This window comes from Taeniopygia guttata, chromosome 5, assembly GCF_048771995.1.
Source record: "Taeniopygia guttata chromosome 5, bTaeGut7.mat, whole genome shotgun sequence".
Lineage (NCBI taxonomy): Eukaryota > Metazoa > Chordata > Aves > Passeriformes > Estrildidae > Taeniopygia > Taeniopygia guttata.
This window is the reverse complement of record NC_133030.1, coordinates 24,448,172-24,461,788: the sequence shown is the minus strand read 5'-3', so window position 1 is coordinate 24,461,788 and position 13,617 is coordinate 24,448,172. Positions and strand designations below refer to the sequence as shown.

The window sequence follows — 13,617 nt, the reverse complement described above, 5'->3', positions numbered from 1 at the left end:
TTAACCCACTAATTTTTGCTGCTCAAACTGAGCTGCACATTCAGAACATCTGGTGTTCCTGTAACATCAGTTCAGCCACTTTAATGTGCATATGCACATAAAAAAAATCAGCTCCAGGTCAGCTGGCATTTAACATGCAGAAAGACATATGAGTATTTCCCTTATGATGGTGGTTATACAACTTGTATTTTGTAAATAGATGTCACTCCTAGTAGAAGTCTCCCCTATGAGCAGATGAGTCTTCTGAAATAGAATGAACACACCTGAGCCTTGAAACCCATGTCATTATTTGTGGCAGAATGCATCTATCCATTCAATAGGATAAGCATGAGACTGATTAATGAAAAAGAGGAGGAAACTGAAAACATGCACAGAATCACACTACTCAACTGGAATTAGTTAAACAGCTATTCTTTCTTAAAGTGATTAACAGTCATTACTCAAGAGGAGCAAGCTCATGTCAATTTGAAGAACAATGGACCATCATAAAGAAGTTTAAAGTTACCTTAGAAGCCTGCAAGGGAACCATTTAAGTAATTACAGACTTAGCATTAAAAAAGTCACCCACCTTATATATGACAACATCTGAGCAGACTGCAGAGACCACATGAGACTGAATACAAGACAATTCTGTCCAGCTAAAACCTAGCAGGATCTGAAAGTGCAACTCAGGCTTGCTTGATCATGCAGACTATCCTAATCCTTCAGTATATGCCACGATGAACAAGGTACACTTTTCAGTAGCTCAGTGTTGTCAAAAGAAGTGTTCTGAAAATCCAGCATGAGTCATCTCATTTCAGAATGGTTTAGGAAAGGAAGCAGAAAAATGTTTGGGTGAGGCCTAACAGTAATTATGTATTACAGGCTGCTTCACATAGGGAAATGAACCTATTTTTTTAATCTGAAAACCTCCCCCAGCAGCTATCACGTAAGTGCTGAAGCTCAAAGCAGATTTATCTTGTCAGCATCATGCTTAATTCCCAGGGAGAAAGAGATACCAAGACTGTTACAGAAAGGGTTATGACCACTTTCAAGAAGCTTGTCACTTCATGCATAGGTGTTTGATTCCAGAACAAGATTATTTGTAGAAACTTCTTTCAGTTATAGTTTGACTTAACAAAACACCTTTATGTAACGTTGCTAGAAACGTGACTGCACATGCCCACACAAAAGCAGCAAACTATCATCCAGCTACTGCAGTGAACCACCAAAAACCACCACATTGGTGTAGCTTCTTTATGTACTGGCAGCAAGCATCAGCAGTTAAGACAAGCTACCTGGGCAGTGACGCCTACTCTGCTGCATTTACACTGTCACTGGATTGATCACAGTGTCTCAGGTAGGTTCACACACTGCAGTGACAACCTTAAATGAAGGGTACTAATGAACAATGGCAATTATTTCCAAATCAATGGAAGACAGAACTTGATGACAGCTTTGCTCTGAGAAGGAATGCGCTTTACAACTTAAACATATATATATAATAATTTTTGGTCTAGAAAACAGTTTGATATCAATAGAACTGTGTGCCCTGACTTTTACAGATTTAGTACAACAGCTACTGTTTAGCAAGTTGAAGTCCTGGAGTTTTTTAGTCATCCTTAATTTCACTCAGCAGTCCCTTACAACTTAGTACAGGACAGTGTGTTGACTCTTGACTTAGGGGATTATGCTTTACAGTAAAACAGTGCCACTAACAAATTCACAGAAAATTTTAGTAAACTTAAGCCAAAATTATAAATTTATGACCTTGGAAAGAGAACAGTTCTTACCATTATTTGCATTATGTACACAAACCGTTTTAGAAAGCCTAAGCAAGACACAGGAGGATAGTACAGAAGCACCATATTAAAGGTTTCTTTGCCCAACATCATTATGCTCAGAAATCTGATCTACAGTATGCAACTTCTACTCCTGCTTATAAAAACCTTTTCACATGGTTACATTTCTCACTTTATCTTGACATACTCTGCACAAACTAATAACCTTGTGTGAAATATGCCTTAATAAAAGAGATATAGATTAGAAGAGGAATTCTTGTGGGCTAGATTATACTTTGCTCTGATTGGAAAATCATTTGTCAACATGAGACTTGAGGAATCTTTTTCCTAACTGATCCTGTAGAAACACCCATTTGTGATTGAAGCACTAAAGTTGGCCCTTTATTTTTCCATTACAGCCATTTACTACACACTTACTGAAGAAACAATCCCTAATACAGGTTCTTAAACACATTAACTCATTCAATATATTCTTATGACTATGAACACCCATCACCTCAAAAGAGCTTACAGGTCTCTGATCTAATCTTTGAGTTGTTTATTCAAACAAAACAAAAAAGAGGGAAACGGGGCAAGCTACCCACAATAAATCTGTATACTTGGTAAGACAACAAATAAGGAAAATGCTTTCAACAACTTCTAGCTGCAAAGAAATCATCCTTATCGCTGGAGCCCATGAAATCAAACTTGCTTCACACTGAGGGAATATTCAGATGGAGAAATGACTGCATGTTTCTTGCCTTATTATGATTTTAGACAACTACTACTATGTGAATAGGTGGTATTTCAGTCTGGCCTGGTAAGCTGTTCTTATGGAAGACTAACAGTTTTAGGAGTACTTATTCCAGAATTAAGCCCTATTGTTCTCAGAAGTTAAATATTAACAGCTGTAAAATTGAACTGCAAGGCCTTTACTACTTATATCTGTAACATTTGCACTGTGCACAAGAGCAAACTCTTTTCAAAATCAGAGCTGCATATATTAGCACGTATGAAATTCATGTGCAATTGCATTTATTTATAAGCATGCCAGTGAAGTTTAGGGAAGAAGTTTTAACTCACTTATTTCAGTAGAAACCTGGTCCAGTTTTTCTTTTGACCTACTGATTAGAACCACCTTCATTCCACGTCTTGCTAACTGCAAGAAAACAAAACAGGAGACATTAGAATAGTCATAAATCGCTTCCAAGTTAGTATCCTAATCAAAGGAATTGCAAAATTCATCGAACATCACAACAATATATGACCAGCAAGTCTGAAAAAAATACAATTTTAAATAGAGTCATGAAAGGGAAAACCAGGATAAATACTTCCATGTTATTTCTTACTTAATTCCCTTCACACCACACCATCTTCTCAGTCATCTAATATAGGTGGATAGGCGCATTTATAACATAGAAAACAGTGGGTATTTCACAGAACTTTTACACTACCTCTGCATGCCAGAGCAAAAACATTATTACCCATAATGAAGTTTAACATGCCAAGTTAAGATATCCATGGCCACTTGAACACCTGTGGTGCAACTCAATACTTCCTCCCTTTAGTACGGCTACACTCTTACTTTGAACTACTCATAGGTATCAAGGTTAATTTGCTTCTGAAATTCTTTTAGGGAAGCTATCTGTGGAAATTGAAAGGGGGCCAGAGCATACCCTGGTCATCGAATCAGACCTACCATTGCAAGTTTAAAATGAGATCTAACATCTCAATTGAAAAGTGTCTACAGGAAGACAGTTACATATGTGAATTACTCTGAAATGATAATTATGTTTATGACTACTGTAAGTTGAAACAATGTATCTACCCACAGTTTAAAGTGGCTCTGCCTTTCAGAGACTTAAGACCTACACATAAAAAACATATAAGTTGTCATTGCTCCAATAAAACTCCTTCACTGCCCTCAGAAGCTGATGAGAATGGGACTTCAATGGAATTTTAAAAAAACACAACAAAAAAAGAAAATCCCAACCAACAAAACACACAGACCTCAAACCTCAAACACTACAGAACAGTACAGAAACAACCTGAAGTGCCTTAAAGCCATCTACTTTTCTAGCAGGAGCATGCAAAGCAGTAATGATTCTGTTGGACAACGGTATGGCAGAGTTCATCAGTTAACTCTGTGCTTTACTTCCATGTGTGATCTCTAAGCAGTAGAAATCTCATACTAGATCTCATGAGCAGAATGTGAGGTAGAAACCAAAGACACCATAGGAATCACTAGCAAACAGCTGCCAGGTTCAGGCTTACAGGCAACTTAAGCCTTCTGCTCAAGGAAATGATGTGGCGTTACAAGAATTAGTGTCTAAAAGGGATGATCACATCATCCAGCCAACTGTAGATAAGCACCTGGCTCACTGGAACACACTTTACATGAAGCCCACAGTAGGCTTGGAAGGCACCTGGAAGAAGGGAATAGTACTCTCATTCCACTGGATCAAGGCACTGAAGGCCTTGATTACCTAACCTGCTAGGACAGTCTGACAGTAATCTACTCAGAATCCAAAATAATAATGTTGTCCCATGAGGCGAAAAACTCCAGAGATCTTACTCATCAGAGTAAGGGCTCTCAGACTGCTTCAGTAGGTACCTGGGCTTAATGGGAAAGTATTCATCTGTCTCAAAAGCCAAGGAAGTAAAGTGATGCCAATACATTCAGTCAGCGGAACTTCACCACATTTAGAAAGTTTCCACCACAAGAGTGAGCTTGAGAGAAGCCTCTGCTAAGTTCACACTGAAGGGATGCATTCTAAGTACATCTGAAATTTGAAACCCTTTTGCAAGTGGAGTTCTAAGTGGAGAGCACATAAAACAGCCAACAGAAGACCCAGTAACAAGGAACAAATATCACTAAGAGAAGTAATCAAACTTGAAGATACAGCATTTGAGAGCAAGTTCAATTAAGGTGCTTGATGAGCACTCTGCCTTCACTGGTAGAAACCTAGCTGGCTGAAAGGAACCACAATCATCCAAAGGGAGATAATGATCCCTGAGATCCCAGTTACTAATTACATTTTTATACAGGAATCAAGCAAGACCCACTTGCTTTGTAGATAACCTATTATTATACTTCTCCCAATATCCTTAGGGTCCTGAAACAGCTGAATGACAAGACCATAAAACTTAAAAACTCACCCAGAGCAGCGTATGTTCGGAATCTACCCTTGTAGCCTAAGGACTGATGCAAGCAAGGGTCACCATTCTAATGGAGCTGATGAATGGAGGGGTTTGATTTCCTTAAGTGCCATGTTAGTGACTACCACATTTTCCACTTTGGTAGCAAAACACAGCTGCTGTATAAACCCTTTCTCTCCAGGATGGAAAACAATGACATCAACAGCCAATCAAAGCAAGGTTAAAGCTCTTGTTAGAGTAGACACAGCAAGAGATTCTAAAAATCCTATACTAAACAGATGTGCATAGTAGAGTACTGCAGAGTATGCAATGGGATCAAAACCTCTAGTTTATCACCAGCACACAAATATGGCTAAGGCTGAATTTATACTAACGATTTTCAAAAACAAACAAAAGATAATGATAGAGGGGCAATGAATACTGACTCCTGACCATATCCTCAAAACATGAAACCTTTCACAAAGGGCTGATCTAGCAATAAGGATATCAGTGCTGGGCAAAGATTAAAGGTGAAAATGTAAAAACACTTCTTTGCTTGGAAAAGGAAAATAATCTACAGAGCAGAGTACAACCCAAGATACCACGCACTCAAAAAGCTCTTCCCTCACTTTCCAGTGAGGCCATATCAAACTTGCAAAAAGGCACTTCTCAACATACAGTTACAATTCTCACAAATTCCTCCAAGGAAAAGCAAGTTGTCTGCATGACTATAATCACAGCCATCAAGGCCCAAGCAGCCATATGCCAGTGGAATTTACATTAGCCAGAAGGGAATTTTTAGTAGAAAATCAAGCCTCTTCTGGCAGACTTCTGTAGATATCTCTAGAGTTAATTTAAAGATTGAGATGTCTTCAGGTATTCCACATTTTGCCCTACATCCACACTTGACTTTATCAAGTATTCTACATCCACCTAAGCTGTCAAAGGATGGATTTGTGTTTTATTCTAAATAAATGCTTAAGTAACAATAATAATTACAACTCATGAACAGCATGTTTTATTCTGTAGCCCAAGAATGAGTACCTGTACCTTTTGGAGTGCTCTGTGCTTACAGCAACCATTGCAAAGTAGAAATTAATTTGGGGGCTAGGGGTGCAGGTAGCAGGGCAAGGCACATCAGGATGACAAGAAATCCAAAGGATAAGGACTGCCCATGAAGAGGAATGCCATTTTCCCAGTGGGCTTTGCAAAACAAAAACAAAAAAAAACCCAAAAACAAACAAAAAACACGAACAAACAAAAAAAAAAGACAAAAAAAAATCAAGGAAAAGGGAATCTCTCACCGGTGATCTCACACAAAATCTTGCTGGTGTTTCAGAGAACACAAAAATGAGCACAGACAGGCTCACTTTGATAGTAATGCTGAGTTTAAAGTTATTTTTGCCATAAATTGTTGTACCCAGCACTATTTGTCATTATGTTCTCTGGGCTTATAGGCTAAATTACCTATACTAACAGGCACTTTCTGTCTTAAGCAATACATTCCAGTATATGAAATATATTTGGAGCCCACATATCCATCAAGAGCAAAAGTAAAGTAAAAGAGATAAAGGTAAAACCCAGCTTCCGAGACTTCATGAACTAGAAAAAAATAATTGGAACATACTGCTGACAGCTCTAAATGTCATTTAGTCAGTGCCTGGAAGTACCAAAAGGAATTACCAAGGGCTGAGAAAGTTAAATTTTTTTTAAAAACTAAGGAAGTTAAAAATAAAAACTGAAGGACAAAGTAAGAGCTGAAAATATAGTTCACAAATAAAAGAAACTAACAAGAAACTAACAAAAAGAGATAAACTTTTGGCTGGTTACCAGAAGAAAGCAAAATAGGCGACCCCTTTCTCCACAGATATCTATGTTAAAATAAGGGAGGAAATATCACATGCAGCTTGACAGAGTTGAGATGGCTTGACATATTGCCAAGAATCAAGACAGACTTCCAAGTGGTAGGAATTCTTACCTCTTCTGCATAGGCTTTTCCAATCCCATCAGTAGCTCCTGTGACCACTGCAACAACAGCAAAAAAAAGACAAATCTACATTAGTTGCTTCACAGAAATAACTGCAATGGTTGTGTTCATTTGCAGGCTATTAAAGTACTCATTCCAGACAGAAATATATCAAAGTTGCTGGAACAGGTGTACAACTTCTATGGAATTACTTTAAAAAACTCACACTAATACCTTTCCATAGGTAAGAAAGGACAAAGACATGGAATTAGGAGCCTAACATATTTCAAGAATCAGGTTCAGCACCCCTTTTAAAGTCAGGTCTCTATCCTAATACTCTTCTTCAGAAACTTTGTGGACTAGGATTTCCAAGCCATTTAACTAAAAAAAAAGCTTATTTATGACTATTAAACCAGCTGTCAGCTTAGTTTTAAGTATACAGTAAAATAAAAGGTATCTCAACTCCTGTAAGCATCCAAGAAAACAGATTTTAGGACACAGACAACAGCTCTCTGTTAGTGTTCCTGCAGCAGATTTCAGATTCTTATGACCACTGTGCTCACCAGCAACTAGTATGGGCGACTGATCCAGGCATCAGTTGCAAGCTGGGCTTCTACAGCTTAAACTTTCTCACCTGTGGGTGACTGGATCTGTGTCAAGCTTCAAGTCTTTCTAGGATTCTTTTCCACAAGCTGAGAAGCTGTGAGTGACTCAACATGCCATTAGTTTGACAGATTATTCCAGGGCTCTCGCCACACTAGTAGCTGATCATCCCAGTAAATAGCAATTCCTCCATACAGAAACTGCTTTTCCAACTGCTTTTTATGCAAGTACATTCAGCATCACTTTTTTTCCCCTCTCTCAGATTTTTCTTCTCACCAAACCCAGTGCCTATACCTCAGCATCCTTATATTTTTAGCTCTCCTGTCCAACCTCTCATTTACCTGTCTCTCCTCTCACTCTCCACAGAACCTACTGGATTTTTTCTGTTTGTCCTTTTATCAGATCAGAAGAGCTTGGTTTGCGCTTCCACTGCTTATTGCTGAATGTAGCCATGGCCAAATAACTGGACTTGTTTTATGTTTCAGAACAGTGAACTGGGAGTGTTGGTTTAACTCTCAGGTCAACCTCCACCTGAATGAAAGTCATAGCAGACAGTGCTGTCTGGCATTGGGATTCAGCAATAGCTTCCCTTCGGAGCACCGGAAGGAGATGTGTTTGCAGATGATTTGATTAGTCACTGCTTGCAGATTCCCTCTAACAGTTGGCATGCAAACTGCAGCCAGAATATTTCTGTTGGAGTAATAACAGCTAGGAAATGCTATAACCCTTTCAGTCTCTGTGCCTGCTTTCTATAAATAAGTGGATATAATAACAAAAGATGAAACTGCCAGCAAAGGTCCTATTTGAGTTTGAATGGTCGAGCAACAATTCAGGCTAGAAAGAAAGATCCAGTCATAGCCCTTATTTAAGTGAAATTCACAACCACAGATGAAGGTACATGCATATATGTTCATCCCCTCCCTGGTTTCAGGGTTTATTTCCAAGATGACATAACTTCAGCATGATAAGGATATGCATACTGCACACATGGGATGCTCCAGCTACTAAACAGAGCTCTGGCTGCTGCGCTGTCAGTGCCAGGGAATTTTATTGAGAAAACCAAGTGTCTGTGTCACATTGCTTTGCCACTTCCTATCCAGCCACCATTAGGGAAGTGTGAGTGACAGTTATGGCACAGAAACAAAGCCATTTAATGAAAGGTGAAACAAGGGTCCAAATGACCAATAAAAATCAGACTTTAGGGAAGAAATCAAGAATACTTTCCCAAGAGCCCATTTCCTGCAACCAAACTTTTACCAATATTGTTACCAATTCAGCCAGACACACCACAGTCCTGCAGGACAGCATGATCCCTTTAGTTCAAGGACCAACAAGCTTCAGTTTCAGCCTTGCTGACCTGGGATTCACATGATGTATTATCACACAAGCCATTGTTGCTTCAGCAACAGAATGAAGCAAACAGGAGTACAGTGAAAACAGTACCAGGACTCCTGTCCATAAGGATCATAACAGTAGCTGGACAAGTTCTAAGCTGACCCAATGTGGAAAACATTCAACTTCAGTCACTCGGTGAAAGGGGTTGTTTCTTTCACCATAGTTAGTGAGGCACCTAAAGAAGAGCCATTCCCTGTAACACTTAGATTGTTTCTTCTTCTTCCAACTCAGAATTTACAGACTTAATGGTTTTATTCCCAGATAACAAGCTCAGCATTTGAAAATACTGTTTTCTGACACTGCAAGTTATTCACTTCTAGCAGCTGCAGCCAAAAATGCATACTCCATGAGGCAGGGACTCCCATAAAGCACCTGTAGCCCTTTAAAGGCTTAGTAAAGTACAAGTAGTTTCAGTCAAGGATATTTACTCATTTATTGAATCCATTGCTTAGGTAAATGGTAATGGAATCAGGTGGAGCACGAGACATAAGCTGAAGTTCAGGGATTTCTAACTGAAGCGTGAGAAAAAGGATGTTTTTCCCCCTTTATAAGTCCTAGTTCAAATTAAAATAACCTGTAGTCCAGAGGTTAAAGTACCCTCCAGAACAGAATGTGAGAAATTTAGATAAATCTGATGCACATAAAAATTACAAAATTCCATCAGGAAAAAAGTAGTGCTTGAGCCATCACCTACAGAAACAGACTCCTGGTTAATACACATCCCTGTTTTGCTTCTGCTGCAGGAAAAGGCCTCAGGATAAAGTACGCAGCTAGTTTTTCTTAGCAGTAAGGGAACTCCTCACAAGATGACACAGAGACCATTATTTAATTAGTGGTTCCATGCAGAGAAGGATAATTGTCTTCTGCTCCATGCTCCCACACCATCTTGAAGAAAAAACAGTACAAGGACTGCTTTCCAACATCTAACCTAAACCCCCTTTTTTTCAGGATACACTTCTCTTCCTAAGGCTCTTTGAGAGGAGCCACCTGGCTCAGTTCCCTCCCATTTAAAGCAAATGGATTTCCCATTACAGCTGCACTGACAGAGGGGCCCTTGAGGTCAGCACCCACGGACTGCGATGGGAAACACACACCAACACCGACCTGGCCTGCTGCTGACCAGTAGCCCCCAGTTCAGCTCATCTACTGCATCCTAGTGAGCAGTCTGGAGGGTCAGAAAGGCTGCTCTGAGAGGAATCTGCCAGAGCAGAAAGCAAAACTCAGACCCTACATTGTAAAAGCAGGGAGAAGAGGTGGTTCACAGCAACTGATAGAACCAGCATCACAGAAATCAAGATTTAGCCACCTTATCTTCCTCCACATTTTAGATTACCTAAACCTCGTACATTAGAAAGTTGCTTAAATTTTGATACTGATTACATTCATCTCAAGCTTCTATACTGGAGAAAAATGTTACTGTTTCAACCATTCCAAAGCTGTGTCAGTTTAACTAAGTTTCTACTATCAACTTGATGTGCCCAAGCTAGTTTGACTCCAAGTGTGGATTAAGCTTTTGAATTCTGTTTCTTCTACAGACTGCCTTCCAACAAAAGTTACAAACTGACTGCAGCTGGCAGAGCTTAAAGAAGGCAAAGCAAGTAGGATAGAAATAAGTTATTGTCTATATAAGAAAGTTGCACCAGCACCTAAGTGTGATTATACACATTTACTCAGTAGTCAGACTAACTGTAGTAGCTTCCCACTTCAGCCATCTGCTGTCTCCAGGAGAGAAGTAAGAAGAGTGCCCAGGCAACTTGTGTGTGAGCCCACCAAGTAAATGTTTGCCTGAATGGAAGCTTGTATTGCAGCACTGGATAATTTTAGACAAAGTCAACAGCTATCTTTGCCTTTTCCCCTGCAGCCCTAAAAGTCAGGGGACAAAAAATAAGAGAACGTATCCAGTAACATGACATAGTCTGAGAAAGCTCACTTTTCATAAATCAATACATGCACAGGCATTGGGATGGAGATGTTCTACCCTGGGAAGTCCCCACTGGCCAGTCATCAGCATACACAGTATTTCACAAAACAATTAGTCCTCACCTGGAACAGATTCCCATCTCAAGAACCTTTTCTGAAACTAGTATATGCATAACTAGGGAACTGACATATACATCATATTTTTAATGCTCCAAAAAAGCCTGTCTAAAGATTCCTGTTCTAAGTCAGAATTAACAAAGCCTGGCCCTAGTGAGTCCAGCACACAGAAAGGAACATCTCTTGCTCTTCTAGGAAATGACATTTTGGGTAAGACTGGCATAATAATTGTTATAGTCAGTGATAGATGTAGGTATGGTATCATACTCTAGTTCTGGCTTTCATTTCAGTTTTGCATCAATAGTCTTCTATTCCAAACCCTACCCTGTTTGGAGTGGTGGACAAGAAATTGGAAAGCTGATAAAACTAAACTTACTATTCATGCTAGCCACTAGGGTACACCACCTTAGTAAAAATTACTGTGAACCCACCCATGCTTTGGATGCAGTGATAGGGTGCAGAAAGAAACTGCCAGTGTAGTATCAAGGTCTCCAAACAATGAGAGCAGTATGGAGCATCCTCTGCCCACACTGCTGGAGGAGGTTACGCAATATGTAGGCTGTAGATATTTCAATTACCATTATATATATATACAAGTCATCAGCACAAGACCACAAATCAGCAGTTAAATTTTTTTATTACAGTATTATCATTAATATGTCATGTAGTCTTTTCCCTAAACCACCAAAATCTATACCTCAGGACAGTATAGCATCTTTGCCCTAATGACTGTGCCAGAATTTTGCTTCCTATGTGGTTGTGGGGAGAGAAGAAAGAAATAAGCAACTCACACCTCTCGCCACAGACTTTTCAACTCCCACTTTGAGTTCAACTACACATCTTTGACCTCTTCCACTGGTGATCTCTTTAACTTAAGATACACCTACACAGGCACCCACCACAGCCTCTACTACTACAGTAGTTATTGACAAAACACAAATCACTAATTCTCTACATTTTAATACCACTGAGTCAACTTATCTCCTAACGCTTCACAGCTTTTGTCACATACAACAGGTATGACATAGTTCATAAGCATTGGCAACATTTCCTGGCCAGTACCAAACTCAGGGCAGCCCTTGACAAACAAAGTTAGAAAACCTCACCAGTCAGTAAGATATGTCATGTTGCACCAAAAGGGAACAGCTTTCATGTTATCAAAAAAGCCATAGACCAAGTCTGTGGAATGCATGCAACCAGATGGTGACTTTAGTCTAGAAGATTAAAATGACCAGTGATAGTTCAGGGGATAAAAATTCAGACAAGAAGCCTTACATAGGGGTAAATACACAAATGTTTCCAGTAGCACCTGCATACTTCAGAAATCCCACAGCCTGTGGCTAAATATGATAAAGCGCCACCAACAGTGTGGGGAACTCACACATTTTTTTCTGCTTCTAAGAAGTAACAGCCAATGTGTTGCCAAATAAGAGGTGACCAAAAAACACCCACCACCTCCAAAGAGGTATAATAGAGTTGTATTCCTTGCTCATAAAAAAGGGACTGCCATTCCAGAGCCAGGCAAAAGCAGAACCCAGCAGTCACTGGCAGTCTGTTCTGTGACTGAAGTGAATATTCAAGGCCCAAGGAGAACATTTTTACTTGCTTCTCATGCAGCCAGGACATCTTAAAACAAAAGCAAAGAGTGGTGCAGTATAGCATGAGGCAGGCATGTAGAAATCATCTCGACTCACGACAGGAGCAAGGACCAGTGTGGAAACACAGAGAGGGAGCAACAACAAGCATAGAAAATTCTACTGCAGTTCTGCAGAGCAATCACGCTGAAACAAGATTATAGATTCGTGACTCCCCAACTCAAGGTTAGACTACAGTGAAAAATAAGGCTTAAAGAGATCAAGCCTGCCTTCAGATACAAACACACGTTTTCCACAGCAAAATGAACTTTTAAGATGCCTAACGGAGATAAAGCACAGAATACTTTTATCCATATTGCCTCTGGCAAACAGCACCAGGCATACCCCTTGCAGTGCTTTGACTACCTGCACAATGAAGCTAGTAACTCTTAGGCATGTTCCCTACTAGTCTCTTCAAACTACAAATTCATTTTGGTTCAGCCATTTTCCTGTTTTCATTCAGAAAAGCCTGAGTTTGTAGGCAATCTTTCAGACTACTGCAGATGCACTCATGCATGTCATTACCTAGGAGGGAGAACTCAAGCCACCAGCAATGTTATTCTCCATAGACAGATGTGGGTCCAGCAATTTGGGAATACACCCTTCCTGTCAAAAAACTAAGCTAAGTAACAGATCTCAAGGAGGGTAGCCTAGCTGCATCTCTGATCTCCTGAGAAGTGTTCAAATTTGTTGTCAAAATGGTAACTGCAGAACTAGTCTGTCTGCAACATCCTCCATTCACACAGAAGAGCCACCCCTGTCCTGCAAGACTGAATCCAGATACAAGTGAGGGTCTGTCACAGCACAGTTCAACATAAACTAGGACCCTCTGTGTATTGCTAAAGCAATACAGTTGAGAGAAACTTCACAGCACAGCTAGCCTTAGCATGGGTTTAAAGTACAGCCCATAAATAACTGAAGACTCGAGATTCTTCTGCTACGAAACACAGAGGCTATATTAAGAATATGACAGCTCCTGGGGAAAACAAAAGCTGGCAAGGGGCGAAAAGACTATCCCTGCTTGGCATCAAGCAGTGCTTCATTTATTACAGATTTATATAAATCACTGGCATTTGACCAATAC

General features: G+C 39.8%; 1 protein-coding gene across 1 annotated transcript in view; it reads right to left on the bottom strand.

Moving 5' to 3' along the window:
• The window catches only part of HSD17B12 (hydroxysteroid 17-beta dehydrogenase 12), an 81,689-nt gene that overhangs the window by 43,393 nt on the left and 24,679 nt on the right, over nucleotides 1-13,617 (bottom strand). Inside the window, 2 exon segments of the mRNA XM_030274124.4 lie at nucleotides 2,844-2,919; nucleotides 6,877-6,923. Coding sequence (XP_030129984.2) covers nucleotides 2,844-2,919; nucleotides 6,877-6,923 — 123 coding nt within the window.